The sequence below is a fragment of the Nuphar pumila genome, chromosome 13 (genome assembly GCF_984573655.1).
Source record: "Nuphar pumila chromosome 13, dmNupPumi1.hap1.1, whole genome shotgun sequence".
NCBI lineage: Eukaryota > Viridiplantae > Streptophyta > Magnoliopsida > Nymphaeales > Nymphaeaceae > Nuphar > Nuphar pumila.
The window spans coordinates 69,754,392-69,770,943 of NC_143261.1; the positions used below are offsets into that span (position 1 = coordinate 69,754,392).

Below are 16,552 nucleotides of genomic sequence, written 5' to 3' on the forward strand. Positions count from 1 at the left end.
CTATTCTAAACAAAAAAAGAGAAATGTGCATTAATATGAAATTATTATAATTGAAATTAAATATTGAAATTTCTAATCTAAAAAAAGAAACCAGCATCTCACATGCTTACCTGCAAACACAAGATAACACAAGGCAAAAGAAATAAAAAATATAGAAAATAAATTAAAAAATCCATGTTCAAGCTAATATGCATATGGTTATGCCTAAGCTTTGATGAAAATGCATACGAAAATGCATATGCTAATAGAGAAATGCATATGAGAATGTATATGTTAATGGAGGAATGCATATGAGAATGAAGCTTAATGGGAAAATGCATATGCATTTATCTGAGGACAATGCTCATACTAATGAGAAAGTATATATGGGAATGCATATGCAATGCCCATGCTAATGAGAAGAATGCATATGAGACTGCCTAAGGGAAATGCACATACTTTATGAGAAAATGCCTAAGAGGATGCATATGCAGTGCTTATACTAATAAGAGAATACATACGAGGCTGCCTAAGGGCAATGCACATACTCTATGAGAAAATACCTTGCATACGCAGTGCTTATACTAATGAGGGAATGCATATGAGATATACAAAATGTGGAAACAAAGCACTATCATGCTGCAATGAAGAACATATACCTGCATACAAAAATGTAGAAGTGAAACACATGCATCATGTTGAAAGGAAATGCATTTACAGGTATATAAAGTGTAGAAATGCTGTGAAAAATCAAATGACCTGCCATAATGAAATGTAGGTGATAAATATGTTGATGTGCACACGAAGCTACAGAAAGATATGAGAGTGTTGTGTGTGCAGAAAATGAACCAAATATAGTGAATGGTGTGCAGGGATCATATCAAAATGCATTGCCATTGATAATTCAAACTGGTCAATATCTATGACATGAAAAGAATCATCCAAGAAGCCATGTTTTCTGTCATGGCTTTTGCACCGAATGGTAAGCTCTGCTCTTTGCTGTCTTTAACAATGTGACTCAGACTATCCAAAAAAATGCTTTAGATTGTTCAGCAGTTAAACAAATCACAGTCATTTGAACTTTCAAATCAAACCACCATAGTGCAGTAAATCAATGATCTACTTTCCATGGCAACAAACTGGTATGTAGTAGGTCATTGGCATACAACAAATTGACTTGCTGAGCACCAATTCCTGCCAACCGGTTTCATCAGCCTTAGCAGATGAACTTTAGCAGCATCAAACTATAGATGTAGCAATGTTAGCCGGTAGAAGGCCAATGCAAAAGAAGACACCACCCCATCACTTTTCTCTTCATGAGTAGGTTTAGGAATTGTTTCGGTTACGTGGGCATGAATTTTCATAGATAGTAGGCGCGCCATAACAAGTGACAATCCTTGTAAAACACATATATTTAACAGAACCAACAAGGCATCTACCAGGAGGAAGGACATGCTCATTGGTTTGGCCTTCATTTACAACTTCCAGTGGCCCTGCATAATGAATAACCAACAAGGGGCTGCTTCTTTCCTTGGAAATCCTCCCATTGCTTACATATATATTTTTGTTAGCAACATTGTCAGAATGCAACAAACTAAGTTGCCAAGCTTTTATTGTTACAAGTATTGTGACTTCTGCACCAGGCTTCAAAAGGAGCGCAAATTTGAGAGTTTCTTATGAAACTGAAAAAATTGAATCTTGATTCTTACCAGAAAAAGAAATATGCGCATGTTCAATCGGAACAATTGAACAATCTTTGTGTTTGCTATGCTTACACAAACAACATGAATTTCACCTTCATACAACATGGCAGCATCACCACCTCCAACAACATGAGAAACTAATAGTGGCAAGGGAGGTACCATGGATATATTTGGAGTAATCACCTTCCTAAACTTTGATGACCCACAACTGTGAAAAGGGTCAGAAAGTACAAGACCTTGTGTGGCACCAAGTAACAAGTTGTCAACATCTTTGAAAAGGTGTGCCGTTATTATACCAAAACAATGAACTATGCAGCCTGAAACTGTCAATGAGCCAACACAAGTTGGAACACCAGATAACGAAATAAGCTTTGCTGAATTAGGAGGAAGAGAAACACTTGTTGGAAAAGCATCAAAGTTTCTCAAATGAATTGAAAGGTATATGCTATCAACAGTTAAGTCAAATGCACATGGATTTGCCAACTCGACCAACACTTGAACTGGTTCTCCAACTATCCAAATTAGCTCATGTTTATTTCCATCATTTGGTTCACCTTTGCTGAAAGGTGCATAGATAAAAGGACCAATAGGAGTAGACCCTGTCCACTACTCCTCTTTTGCTGGATTCCACATTATAATATCCATTTGTGAAGGATATACAAAAAAATGAATATAAACAAATAAATGGAAAAGCAAGAGCAGATCGGATGAGATGATATAATACTAAACATTAGGCAACAAATCGCAAAGAGATACATATATGCATAGTCGTGGACTAATGCAGAGATATGCATAAAGATGGGCTGATGCAAATGAATTTGCCAATGAATATCACCTAAATGCTTAATTCCTAAATGCTTAAACAGTAAATGATTTGAATGTCATGCTATGGATGCGAATTTCGCCAGGCTGAACAAATACAAAGGAGGTTGCCTGAGCAATCATTTTCAGCAGGTTGATATCCCACATCAAATATTGTTGTAAATCGACTTTACAAAGCAGATGCTTAGATACTGACATTAACAAGTTAATGCAGAGATAGAAATGGAACTGAGGCGATAATGTGGATCTGTCACTTAGACGCAGTGCTTGAATCCGCAATATGCGTATGATACAAATGAGAGGTTGATGAAGAGGGGCTGACGCACTTGCAGATGATGTCGATGACAGATCAAAACAAAATGAACAAATGCAAAGATGAGTATGCAAACAATATGCTGGTGATGTAATGCAGATGGTATGCAATAAAATTAAAAGAACCTGATGTAGTGAATGCGATACTCAACTCCAGCGATGCGTTGTAACAAAAATCAAATAAAATAGGAAAATAAATGACGTTGCAATAAAGCAATCACGGCGGAATAAAGCAAAAACGAAAATGCTGAATCTATGAAGCATAATACAAACGATGTTGATATTTCTAATTCAAGTAATAGTGATTGCTATCATGTACAGAGAATCGAGGTACATAAACTAACAATGAAGGAGATGTAATAAAGAAAAGGTCAACCTCCTATTGCAAAAATGCAAACCGATGCTGCTTATAGGCTGATCGGTGTTGCATATCATGCTTCAATGGAGAAGAAATATAAATCAATGCTATGAGAAATCAAAAGATAAAAAGAAGAAAGAGATAAATTCCAAAACAAAGAGGGAGAGAGGAGGATTCTTACCGTGGCCACTCGCTGCAGACTCGTCCTTCTGCACTGGATAAGAAAGAAAACAAAAGAAAAATAGAGGGGGAAAGGGAAGAATCAGAAAGAGGGAAGAAAGAAAAGGGAAAAGGAGAGGATAGAGCAAGGGGGGAAAGGAAAAAGGGAGAAGAGGAGAAGGGAGGCTCGGTGGCGATGGGAGATGCAAGCGATGGATGAGAGGGCGATGAGAGGTGCGAGAGATGTAGGCTGGATAGAAGATAGGAGCGATGGATGATGGTTTTCGATGGTCTCCCTTTCCCTCCCACGATGATGGTTATAAAGGGGGAGACTGTTACCTTTCTTTCAAAAAAGGTCCCTCACTATTGTAAAGAATTTCAAAAGGAGGTTTTTGTGAAAAAGATTTTTAAAAAGTGGTTTTAGTTAAAAAGAGTTTCAAAAAGAGGGTCAAGCTTGCTTTCTTTTCTGAAATTTTATCCCTTTTTTTTGAAAATTTACGAAAGTATTGATTTGGGAATTTGAGGATTTTGCAAAAGAAGTGTTTTGTGAAATAGCAAAATTCATTTTAAAATCTGGGTTTCGAAAATGGATCTGGATCCGAGATTTTTAGAAAATATCGAGTTTGGATCTCGTACTAAGAAAATGAAATGAGATTGGATCTGGATAAAATACCTGAGCCAATACAGAGAACTGATTTTTGATTTTTTGAAAAATAGAAGATTCAGACTCATAATTGAATTCAAATATCAGATTTAGAACCGAGATTGGGTTAAATATGAAAAATGAAATTAGATTTCGGATCTTCAATAAGGAAATGACTCCGAGAAATGAATAGAGATTGACCTAATTGCTCAGAAGGTGGTACTAGGGGCAGAAAGGAAATTTTTGAAATTTTAGGGTGTTCATAGGTACCAATATTAACAATATGCACTAGGTAATTATCTGCCTTTTCTTTAACAACAAAGTACTTTAATTCCATATGCTTACAAGACAGTATTTTTATTGTTATTCAAAAAAGACATTGCAACTTCATTATCACAGTAAACCTTCAGTGGCTTGTCAATGAAATCAACTACATTTAACAATGATATGAAGTTTTTCAACCATATGACTTACGAAGTAGTCTCGTACAATGCTATAAACTCTGCCTCCATGGTGTGAGCAACAATGATCGTCTTTAGCAACCATATGGCTTACGAAGTACTCCTTAGTTGAGATAAGAGAGAATGTCTCATTATAGTTAATGCCCTCCATCTCAGTGAATTCTTTAGCAACCAATCTTGCATTATGTCTCTCTATGTCACCCTTGGAGTCTCTTTTGGTCTTAAAGACCCATTTATACCCTATGGGTTTTACTTTTTTAGGTAACTTGACAAAATCCCACACTTGATTCTTAGTCATAGAGTCCAACTCTTCTTTCATGACTTTTATCTAGTATAAAGATTGTTTGCTTTCAACAGCTTTTATAAGAGTCAAAGGGACGTTATCTCTATCTATGAAATTATGAGCCACTTGAAGGTACACCACATAATCAGGATGTATGGCAGATTTTTTAATTCTTGTGGATCTCCAAATAGGTCATTCTACGAGTTCAGATTGAACATGTTCATCCTGTTCATGCTCTTCTGCATTATCAACAATAGGTTCATTTTGGATTTGTGTATCAACAACCGGGTGATCAACCACATCATCATTAGGGATAATAATATGGTATCTTTCGTTTTTTTTTTAATAGGTAGTGAGACTGGATCCTGTATTTTCTCAAAACTAAGGTTTTGAAATGCACTTAATCCTACTGAACCATCTTCAATGAATTTTGTCTTATCAATTTCAACAATCTGTGGTGAATGAGATGGGCAGTAAAACCTATATCATTTTGATCTCTCTGGATAACCAATGAAATATCTACTGGTTGTTCTTGGATCAAAGGCTTTAATGTGGGGGGTATACAACTTAGCCTCTGCAGGACATCCCCATATGTGCATATATATAAGACAATGATGGTTTCTTACCTGTCCACAACTCGTAGGGAGTTTTAGGTACAAATTTTGTAGGCACCATATTCAAAATATGCATAACAGTCCTTAAGGCATCACCACACAACTTTATGGAAAGTGTTGAATAATTCAGCATGGCTCTGACCATTTCTTTAAGCGTACAATTTCTCCTTTGAGCTACACCATTCTAGTAGGCACTACAGGGCATGGTATATTGAGACACAATGCCTTCCTCTTTGAGAAATTGCGGTAATAGTTCTTTTTTTTGCCTCCATCTCAGTAAACCTACCATAATATTTGTCACCTCTATCAGACCTAACTATTTTAATAACTTTATCAGTTTGTTTCTCTATTTCTTTCTTAAATTCCTTAAACATCTGAAAAATATCAAAAAAATTTCATAATTCAAGTAGAGATACATATAACGTGAATAGTCATCAATAAAGGTGACAACATATTTTTTGCCTGTGTAATAAGGGGTAAAAGGTTCACATACATCCATATGGATTATCTCCAATATCTCACTACTACATTTGACACCCTCTTTATATGTGTTTGTATGTTTAGTCTTTATGCAATCAACATACAAGTCACTATCGGTAAAATCTAGAGATTTCAATATCCTTTCGTTTATAAGTCTCTTTATTCTCTTTTCAGATATATGACCTAATCTTCGATGTCAAAGCATGTAGAATTTATCATTAATCATGCTATATTTGTTCTCAACCAATGCGTATTCAGAAGTCATAGACTCTTGAGTTTGAATCTTCACATTTAGTTTATATAAACCATCATAAACTAATGCAAAACCAATTTCAATAGAATTTATGTAAATGAATAACTTGAAAATTTTAAATTTAAAGCAATATCCAAATTTATTCAATCTTAAAATTGAAATTATGTTTCTACTATATGATGAAATATAAAATACATCATGAAGATCCAAATCTACGTCTGTATCTAAAGTGATCCTGGAGGTCCCAACACCCTTTACATGCGAATGCATCTTGTTCCCCGAATATATGCTCTTCTCATGCATTATTGGTTCCCTTCTGTTCAGAAACAACCGTAGACAGTTGAAAATATAAACAGTAGCACCAGAGTCAATCTACCAGCTATTTTCAAAAATTTATAGTAAATTACATTAGTGAGAAACAAATGACAAATTACCTTTCTTTTTTAACCATTTTTTATACTTTATATAATCCGCCTTTATGTGTCCCTTCTTCTTGCAAAATAAATACTTTATGAGAATAGAATCAGTTTGCTTTTTGAGATGTCTTATCTCCTGCCGAGTTCTTTCTGGCATTTTTATTAAGTGTATTCTTCTTTGGTCCTACCTTGGATCCATGAGAAGCCATATGCGCACTTTTCACCTTTTCTTTTTTAATCTCTCTTCCTCTTCAACACACTTGGGCATAAGTTCATTGAATGTTCATTCATCATTATGTGTGTTGTAAGAGATTTTGAAAGGTCCATACTCCAAAGGTAAGGATGCCAAAGTCAAATGCACTAGGAATGAGTCTGAAATGATCAACTTCATGTCATTCAGCTGAGACACTATGTTTCTCATTTCCAAAATATGCTGGCGAATATTATCTCCTCCAGAATATTTTATAGTTATGAGTTTTGACATTAGGGTATTGGCCCTGACCTTATTGGAATTGACAAACTATACCTCAATGACACTTAGGAATTCCTTCACTGTTCTGCATTGTGAGATAGCACTGCGAATATTCTTAGCCAATTTAGATTGCAAAAGCAACAAAATAAGTCTATTCGAGTGCTCCCACTTCTCAAAAGCACTATTTTGTCCAACAGTACTTTGATCTGTCAGGGCTACATGCTCAACCATTCTTAAGGCCAAATTTAGATCCATATACCCTAATGTGAAAATGACGGTTTCTTTTCAATCACTAAAATTAGATCCATCAAGAAAATGAATATAACTTGAGTCATCTAGAATCACAGAACTAGAAACTGCATGATAAAAGACATGTATCAAAATAAAGAATATATGAGACAAACCTGATAGAAAAAGCAATAAATAAAAGGCCCTAAATATGCTTATTTATGGGTGAGTGTAGGGGGTCATCGGAGTCCTACTATGGTCAGAACTCTGACACGCGTAATCACTATGTCTACAGACCACAACTGGTAAAACTAAGGCTCATGTGAAGCTAGACCATCAACACATGTTACCTTTGGATATACATGCGCGATGTATCTAAGCACATTTGCCTCATTTTACCCTACATAAATTTCAAACATGATAAAACTACATTTGAGTCATTTATCGTTTGATGAAACTAAGTACAACAACAATATTAGCTAAAGCTATATGGTAAACAAAAATTTAACAACATACGTGTATTCAATTACTTTGGTGACATGAATTCACTAAGTCATCTTGCTATCCTTGATGCCAATATTATACATTCATTTATGTATGCATAATTACAAATAAAATGCATGAACAATAACAAAGCCAAGCTTAAATAGTTAAAACTCGGGGTCCATAAGCAGAAACCAGTCTGAAAAGAACCTTGAACTGGTATGAAACAACCCCGAACCAGTCATCCAAGGGTCGAAACCGATTCTGAACCAGTGTCAAGTATAAACAAAAGTTTATAAAATCCTATAACCGTATGCAAAAATCCCTGTATCTTCTTATATTTACGAAAACAAGGTCTTAGCATCTCAGACCTGTGAAAAACTTGAAAGAACCTGTCAAAACGGTTCTGAACCGGTCAAAACGGTTCTGAACCGGTCCCAAAAAAAGCCAAATCAGTCACAGATCTGGTTCAATTTCAAATAGTGTCAGGATCCTGATCTGTTCATATTAGATCCGGGTCTGACCCGGTATAAGTTGGATTCGGGTCTAACCCAGTCTTTACTTTATCTGGGTCTGACCCGGTACAAATCGAATCCGGGTCTAACCTGGTACATACTCGATCCGGGTCTGACCCGATTCTAATGAGATCTGGGTCTGTCCCGGTACAAACTGAGTCTGACCCGGTACAATTGAATTCGGGTCTGACTTGGTACATATTGGATCTGGGTTTGACCTAGTTCTAACCGGATCTGGGTCTGACTCGATACAAATCGAATCCGAGTTGGACCTGGTACAAACCGGATCTGGCTCAGACCCGACATAAACCGAATCCAGGTCTAACCCGTTACATACCAGATCCAAGTCTGACCCGGTGCAACCATAATCTGGGTCAGACCCAGTCTTTTCAGATCAGACCCAAACACAAAACTATTATGGGCGCGAGTCTGATTTGAGGAAAAATGATAGACCCGATCCACCCTGAATGGGTTTAGATGAGGCCTGTCACTGGGTGAAAAATACCGAACCGATCCGGTTCCAGCGTTAAAAAAAATAGAAACTCGATTTCTGTTTATAGATCCTAAGAAACAGAAAGGGTTTCTCTCAGAATTCACGATGACCCATGTCGCTTGAACGGCGACCCACGTCGCCTGAGCAGCGACCCACGTCGCCTGAGCGGCGACCCACGTCACATGAGCGGCATCCCACGCCGCCTGCCGACGACCCACACTGGAGCCTGATGGCGACACTCCTCCCACCTTGTCCGATATAGAGGGGAGGCCGAAAAAAAAGAGGGCTTCGCTGCCCCGGATGTCGTGTGATGCTGGATGGATCACGACATCGGTGAAGTGGCTGGCGAAGGCCGCCTCTTTCCGACGACTTACTCACGACGTCCTGCAGACGTCAACAAGAAAGCCCCACTTCCCGACAGCAGATGGAACAAAGAATGGGAAGGGGGGGGGGGGTGTTGTAAAACCCTTGCTGTTGTAAATCGTCGTACGAATGCCGGCGATTTGGCGGAAACAACTCTCCCCCTTGGTGACAGTCTGAGGCAACCCCGACGTCGGTCGACCTCCCTGTAACCCAACGACGCAGGTAAAACCCAAACTCTACATTTTTTTGTGTGTTCGGTTGTCGTTGCTTGCGACCAACGTCGCCCCACGACGACTCTGTTCCGCCAATGGCTGAATATCAATGAACCACATCGCCTTGCGGCGATGGGCTGCCGAAAAATACTATCGCCCCATGGAGACAGTCGTCGAAAAAATGTCAAGAGACCTGCACAACGAAAAAGCGTGGAGTGGGGCCATAACCCAATGTTGGGGCATGCGCAAGATAAGAGTGATGGCATACTTGGAGCGGCCATGTCTAACTGCAAACAACCGGTAAGTGAACCTGAATCAGTGACTTTGGGATGTTCGACAACTCATCCGATCGCCACCCTCTAATGAGCGCATACACCTTCAGCGATGATGAGTAGGATCCAATCCCAACAATACAAATCACGTATGATTTCCCTGTATTTTTTTGTATAGGGGTCTCTCATCAACAACCTCTTTTATAGCACCAGTCTTTATTAGGTAACAGTTACATAACTGTTCTTTTCCAAATTCGTGGAGCTTATCTGATAGAAACACCTTTATGGGAGTCCTTAATGTGAGTAACGTCCACATTATGTGGGTGACTCCAACATGGTGGTCATGGGCCCCACCAGAGATTTCCTCACTTAGGTGAGTGTTCCTTGTCACAAAAGAAAACCCTGAAAAATCAACCTGGAAAATAATGCACACCCCAAAACCCTCTTAAGATGGTAACCATGCAACACAAAGTAGATCCTGAAAAAGGCTTAGCAATCCCTAGCTCCAAACGTGAGGACTATGTCACAAAGGATACGTATGATCCATATCTGATTATAATTGGATTCCAATATGTTTTTTAACTCTGCTATTAAATCCAATAAATATCCAAATTTGTCTGGTTTCCAAATCTGATTACCTGTTAAAAAATAACATTTAGTATGAGATTTTTATCGTCCAATTCCAAAACCATTTAGCCAACGTCTAACCAAACATCATCCCTTATATCAGTGTGTCAATGGGTTGGGCTTGTGTCATGTTATGGTATGCCAAAGCCCGCTCAAATAACAATTAAAGGTGTCAACCGGTCAACCCAGGTGAATTCGAACCCAAATCTATTTTGAGGTGTGGGTACCAGGCTGGGACCACGATTCTATAGGTCTGCTATAAAAAAAACGAATCCTATAAAGATTACATGAACCTGACCCAGTTTATTACCCAATAAGGATTACATGAACCAGACCCAGTCTTTTACCCTATAAGAATTACATTATGAGCATGTTTGGAAGCAATAAAAAATCTCATAGGAAAAGAAATATTTGCCTATGAGAAGTTTTGATATGACAACTTTTTTAAATGATTTTTTTCTTTATTTGTGTAGCATAAGAAAAAAAATGAAATATGTGAAAACAAGTGGGAGGAAAGATGGAGGAAGCTCTTGTTATGACAGCCCAAGGGATGAGATGTGTGGTGGGTGAATAGTAGCCCTAATAATAATAAAAAAATTGATAGAAAATTTTCTTCCACCCTCCTAGGTGGAGAAATTTTCCTATAAAAAGTTAATACTTTTTAGAATTGTCATTTTTTCTTTTCTACTTGCATTTTTCTTACCATTTTTTTGTTCCAAAATGTGTCCTATAAAAAAACATTTTTGGATTTTCAATATATTTTTATATTGAAAAATCATGCATAGGTCTTAATCAAAACTTGGGTCATACTCTGGTATGGTATGAAATCTCAGAATCAGACCCTTCGGGTCCAACTTGGTTTCATATTGAACCTCCTTTTTTATCACTAAATCTTGATCCTATAAGGTTTGGTATGGGTTGGGTTTGGGTCAAACCCGACTTATTGAAAAATCATGCATAGGTCTTAATCAAAACTTGGGTCATACTCTGGTATGGTATGAAATCTCAGAATCCCCTAATAACAATTAGTCAAGTTTGGGTATAGGGATAGCAGTGGACAGGGAAAAACGAGGCCTCATCCAGCCTTGCTTCGTTTGGACTTGGGATAGACGACATGAAACGGGGCAGAAAGCCGTAACCCCGACACAACAAAAGCATCAAAACCCATGCAGGGATGAAGGCGTGGATGAACTTACTCTTGCACCCGCCCCGTCATGTCCCCCGATCCTCATCAAAGAAATTATTATTATACCCTTATACATATTATAAAACCATACATGTATATATTTATAACACTAACATAAAACCCTTTCTCGAATCTCTTTTATCTCCTTCCTTAAACGAGATGCGCGAGCGCTTATTTCTTTTCTCTCTTTCTTCTAACGGTGAAAGGCATCACCGGCGGAAGGACAAAAAAAAAAAACCCGGCTCTGCCTCACCCCATTTGGACCGAGCCACCCTCCCTCCCCCCCCCCACTGCCATCCCTATTTGGGTACATGGTCTCGATTATCGAGTCATCATATGATTTACAGGGTATTTAAAATATATATTTACACTATAAATTACATATAAGATACTTGCGCCAATGGAGACGGGTGGAATATCCAAGTAAAACTGCACCCCAAACCCCACCTGCATTTTGCTTGGGTCGGGTTTCAGGTCGACCCAAATAATTTTTGGGCTATAAGTCTTCATGCCTATACCTGGCTATAGGTTTCTGGTTTGGTATCCAACAAATTCGACCCATTGACCGCCCTAATAGTGATGATACTGGATCCGATAGAAGAAAGAGTGAAATCAAGGTTTTGAAAGTAAAACGCATAAATGGATTGGATTAGATTTGCATCCCTATATCGATTTGACATAAAATACTAACATGAATCGGCCGATTCTCTCAACTGTTTTGTAAATCGAATCAGACCCGATATCAATTCTGACAGCGTCGGACAGACCCAACTAATGTCATAAAAAACAATATGAAACGAATCGGTCGAATTGGTTGATTCTCCGTTGCTGAAACGATGCAAGGCTTGATTCGGCCTCCTTAAAAAGTCAACCGTTTTTTTGCCGAATCAAACCGGTTATAACCTAAATCAATTCACTTAAATGGCTTTAGAAAACATATTAAAAAAAAACAAATTTTGAAATGGCCTGATTAAAAAAACGATCCAATTCGATTGGGAACCGATTCTTCTTCTTTTTTTTTTGTTTTTTCCAGTGATCGATTCACACAGTGAACGGATTTTAACAAGCTTGGACCAACTAGGGGTGAAAACAGGTCAGAGACTCAAGCTGGATCTTGATGGATCCAAATCCAAAATATAAACAATAGATATGAATCTGGGTTCTGATCCGAATCAGATCCGATGAGGTAAAGTTGAATTTGAATCCAAAATACATGTGGCAATACTAGATCCAGAAAAAATAGAACAAAAACAAGCTATTTACATGTAAAAAAAATCAGGTCTAATTTTGATTCAACTCAATTTCAAATCCAAATTAAAATGATGATCCGAATCCGATCCAAATCTGAAAGCAATGCGATTGAACAGATCCGAATCCGATCTGAATGCACAATCCGGAAATAGTAGTATGTCGGACTCGGATCAGATATCCGATCCGTTTGCAGCCCGGATTAGGACAGACCCAACCATATGGCTCCGGATTAGAACAGATTTCGGGTCACTATCCGACCCATTAAAGCTCAAATCTCTCTCTCTCTCTCTCGTCTCAACCCCCCCAAAACCCTTGAAGCAGAACACTTTGAAACGCGCAGCGAAGCAAAGAGGTCGCCGAAAGAAGGTAGAAGGGATGGGCAGCGACAGCGAGACAGAAAAGGTGGCGTCGGCGTCGAGGGAAGAGAGGAAGAGGAGATTGGCCGCCATCTCCCCAATTTCTGATCCTCTTGCCGGCAAGAAACTCTGCAAGAGAGCCCTCAAACTCGTTAGGAGAGGTGCTGTTTGCTATCTCTCTCTCTTTCTCTGCGTGTTTCTTTCAAGAAATGACTTGTGGGGTTCTTCTATTTTCTTATAATTCTCAGCATCCGAGTCGAAATGCTTGAAGAGGGGGGTAAAAGAGGTGGTTAAGAGCATCAGGCGTGGCAATAAAGGGTCAGTAGAGTTGCTCCTTCTTATCAACATTGCAAAATTTTTATGTATTTTATCTTACTGGAAATCTTTAGTAATGATGCCCATTAACTTTATTTTTTCTGTTTAACGTTAGTTTCGTGTGCTTGTTCTTCCTGTACAGATAGGAAGTTTTTTTTTGTGTTTTTTCCTGTAATTTGTCTTATTCTAAAGATTTAGTGATACACAATTGCTATTTGCTTCAATAGACTGATACTGCCTTCTATTGTGCATGATATACTCCAAGAAGGTGCTTTGGACATATTGCTTCTTCTCATTGTAATTGACACATGTTTGACGTGTCGTATCGCATTTCGAGTTCAAGATACGTGAATTTGTGCAGTATGATAAAGGGAGTGCAAAACTGCTGATAGGCTCTTGTTCTCGGCGTCTCTCGCAAGATATGCGTCGTTGTAACCAACCAACTTTAATCCTTTACCATTTTATTGAATAGCGGCTTCAAAAGTTCCTAATCAAGGATGCATTTAATTGTAGTTCCATGAACTCTACCATAGCTTCTTATAAATGTGCAGTTCTTGGAAAAATAAGAAATCATGTTCTGGATTAATATACTACTTTTGGGCATATCTATATTATCTATGCTTAAGGACATTGATTCAAAGTTTCAAACATAGTTTTCATCCCAATAAAATAAGGTAATCATTGGTTGCAAATTGAAGAACTGGGAACTTCTTTTGACTGCTTCGAGTTATTTATGTTTTTCTATTATTTCATCTTATTAAAATGATCATCCACAGTATTTGATTCAAATTCCAAAATTTTCACCTCAAACATTTTTTTCTTTTCATAAAGTACTTTCTTTGAGTGCACTTATTGCTAACAATGTCACTTACATATTATAACAAATATAACAAGAGTGGCCCTGTGTCTGCTAAAACTTTAGACCAAAATGAAGGAACCAGATCATTTATACTAACACATAGAATTAACAATTCCTAAGGGAGTAAAGGGTTTATTTTCAAGTCTCCCTAACTAACAATTCCTTGCTATTTTGGAGCTTACATTTGACAAGGAAGAACCCTGCGTACAAATATATGTGAACCCTATAAAGTTTTGAGGTACACAGCGAGTTGTTGGAGAATATCCAAAGTTAAGAGAGCAACACCTTTCTCAAATGTTTATTAGGCTCCATATTCTGTATTTAGAGATTTTGAAGGAGGTTCATTAGGATCTTCACTACAAGGAGGCCATATTATGATGGCGAATGAAATTTTTAAAAGTCAAAAGTATCCTCTATCCCAAGTAGAGATTAAACCTAGACTAAGTTTGCCTTATGACCCATTTGAGACTAATGTAAGAGGTGATATTCCCAAGAGTAGGAAAACGTCTCTATGGTCATTTGACCAATGTGCCCTTATTCAAAGTAAAAAAGAGACAAAAAATAAAAGAAAAATAAATACATGAAATGACTTAACTGTCCCTAGTGGACAATCCTTATTACAAAGTACAAAATTACCAAAATGCCCCTGGTTGTTCAATACAAGAAACATTAATAAATATAGTTATATATACGTATATATAACTATATATGCATACATTTTAACAAATCCTTCCAAGCATCAATGCAACAATAGAAAGCAGAGGCGGAGCTGGGGGGGGGGGGGCAGGACTGGGCTGTAACCCAGTCCTGCCTCCAGAAACAGTTAATTTTTTTTTAAAAGCCCAGTCCTGATTCCATATGAAATAGACTTTTATCCATTTTTGTAGCCCAGTCCTAGCCCAGCCCAGCCCTGACTGCAGCAAATAGTTTGATTTGTCCATATGAAATAGATTTTTATTAATAATTGTAGCCATTTTTTATTTTATCTCAAAAAAAATTTTTCCGGGGGCGCTGCCCCCAACTATCACACCATTTTTTTTTGCTACACCCCTGTTTTGCCCCCCCCCCCCCCCCCCCTCACATGAATCCTAGCTACGCCACTGGTAGAAAGTATGGAATGTCTCCAACAACTAAGAATGATGCTTACAAATTTTTGCTGTTCTTGATTCCATTATTCTTTCTAGTAAGGAGAATTCAACCTAGAACCCGTTCATTCTTCAAGGCTTGATATTGGTTTCAATAGGACTGAATATTGGAGGGCATTAGAGAACTTCACAACTGAGGTTGATGTTCAAGCAAAAAATCATGGTGTTGGTAGTCTGCTGTGGCCAATCATGGTTGCTTATTGCCTTACATTCCCCAAGGAGTTGAAGTGCTCTGTCTTGTGCACGGGGTGAACTTTGGTGAGCCACCTATCTCCAGTGGAGTTTGAAGCACTACGTGTTGACAATGTTTGCTAAGCTCTAGTCATGCATGATGCCAAGACATGTCATACACCATGTAATAATAATGTTTTATCTGCTAGACATGCTTTCTATGCCACCAATGTCCTATGAGTGTCATCTAGAACTTTTGTTATCACCTTCATGTTGTGTGACAATGACAGGGATCTTGAGCATGTGCATTGATACTCTTCCTTCTTTAACCACTGCCATGTTAAGCATGCATATCCTCATTCTAGTAAGCTATGCTTGTCATGTTCTTCATTTGAATTTCCATTTAAAAGGCTCCTCATCCATGTCCATCTAACTCCCTTATATGTTACCACTTCAAGACTTGAAAATTCTTTCTCCTAGATCCTTTTTGAAATGACCCACGTCCCTGAAGCTTAGCTTGTCATAGCCTTCTATCATGCTGGCAGTTGAGAGCTTTAAGGGAATAGACTAAGGAGGCAGAAAATTGAGATGCTTAATATTAACTATGGATGAACTTTGTGGTTTTTGTATGAAATTTTGTTCATGTTATAGAGTTTATTTTTATTTTGAAAGGCACTTATATAGCTCTACTTGGGCCATTGTATATTTGTTGCTTTCTGTATTATTTTTTCCTAGCTTCAATTAAAGTAGTAGTCATGTTAGTGATAAATTTAAAAAGGCTAGTGATAAATTTAAAAAGGCTAGTGATATAATTCTTCTAAAAAGACAAAATAATGGCTTAATATCATAAATGAAACACAGATGACCCAAGACTAAGAAAAAGTAAACATTTTTGCGACAAACTATAAAAAGAAAAAGAACAACAACAAAAGTAAATGTTCATGTTAAAGTTGAAACTACACTTCTAAGTACCAAAGTACTTGCCTTGAAGACAAGGCAAATGGAAGCATGGTGAATTGTTACAAGCCCCATGGCTTGGGCTAGATCCACTTGTATCGGATCATCGGTTGGGCATTGGATATGTATTTGGCTTGTAGTAGGCATAATGATCTTGTAATTGA

The 16,552-nt window shown here is 37.8% G+C and overlaps 1 protein-coding gene across 2 annotated transcripts in view; it reads left to right on the forward strand.

Annotated features, from left to right (window-relative positions):
• The first annotated feature begins 12,342 nt into the window (after nucleotides 1–12,342).
• LOC149818633 (H/ACA ribonucleoprotein complex subunit 2-like protein) overlaps nucleotides 12,343–16,552 on the forward strand; it is a 33,918-nt gene continuing 29,708 nt past the window's right edge. For both annotated transcript variants that reach the window (XM_089984343.1, XM_089984344.1), the window contains exons 1-2: nucleotides 12,343–13,102; nucleotides 13,190–13,259. In XM_089984343.1, the coding sequence (XP_089840469.1) occupies nucleotides 12,688–13,102; nucleotides 13,190–13,259 (485 nt within the window). In that variant the 5' untranslated portion in view covers nucleotides 12,343–12,687. The remainder of the gene's footprint in view (nucleotides 13,103–13,189; nucleotides 13,260–16,552) is intronic.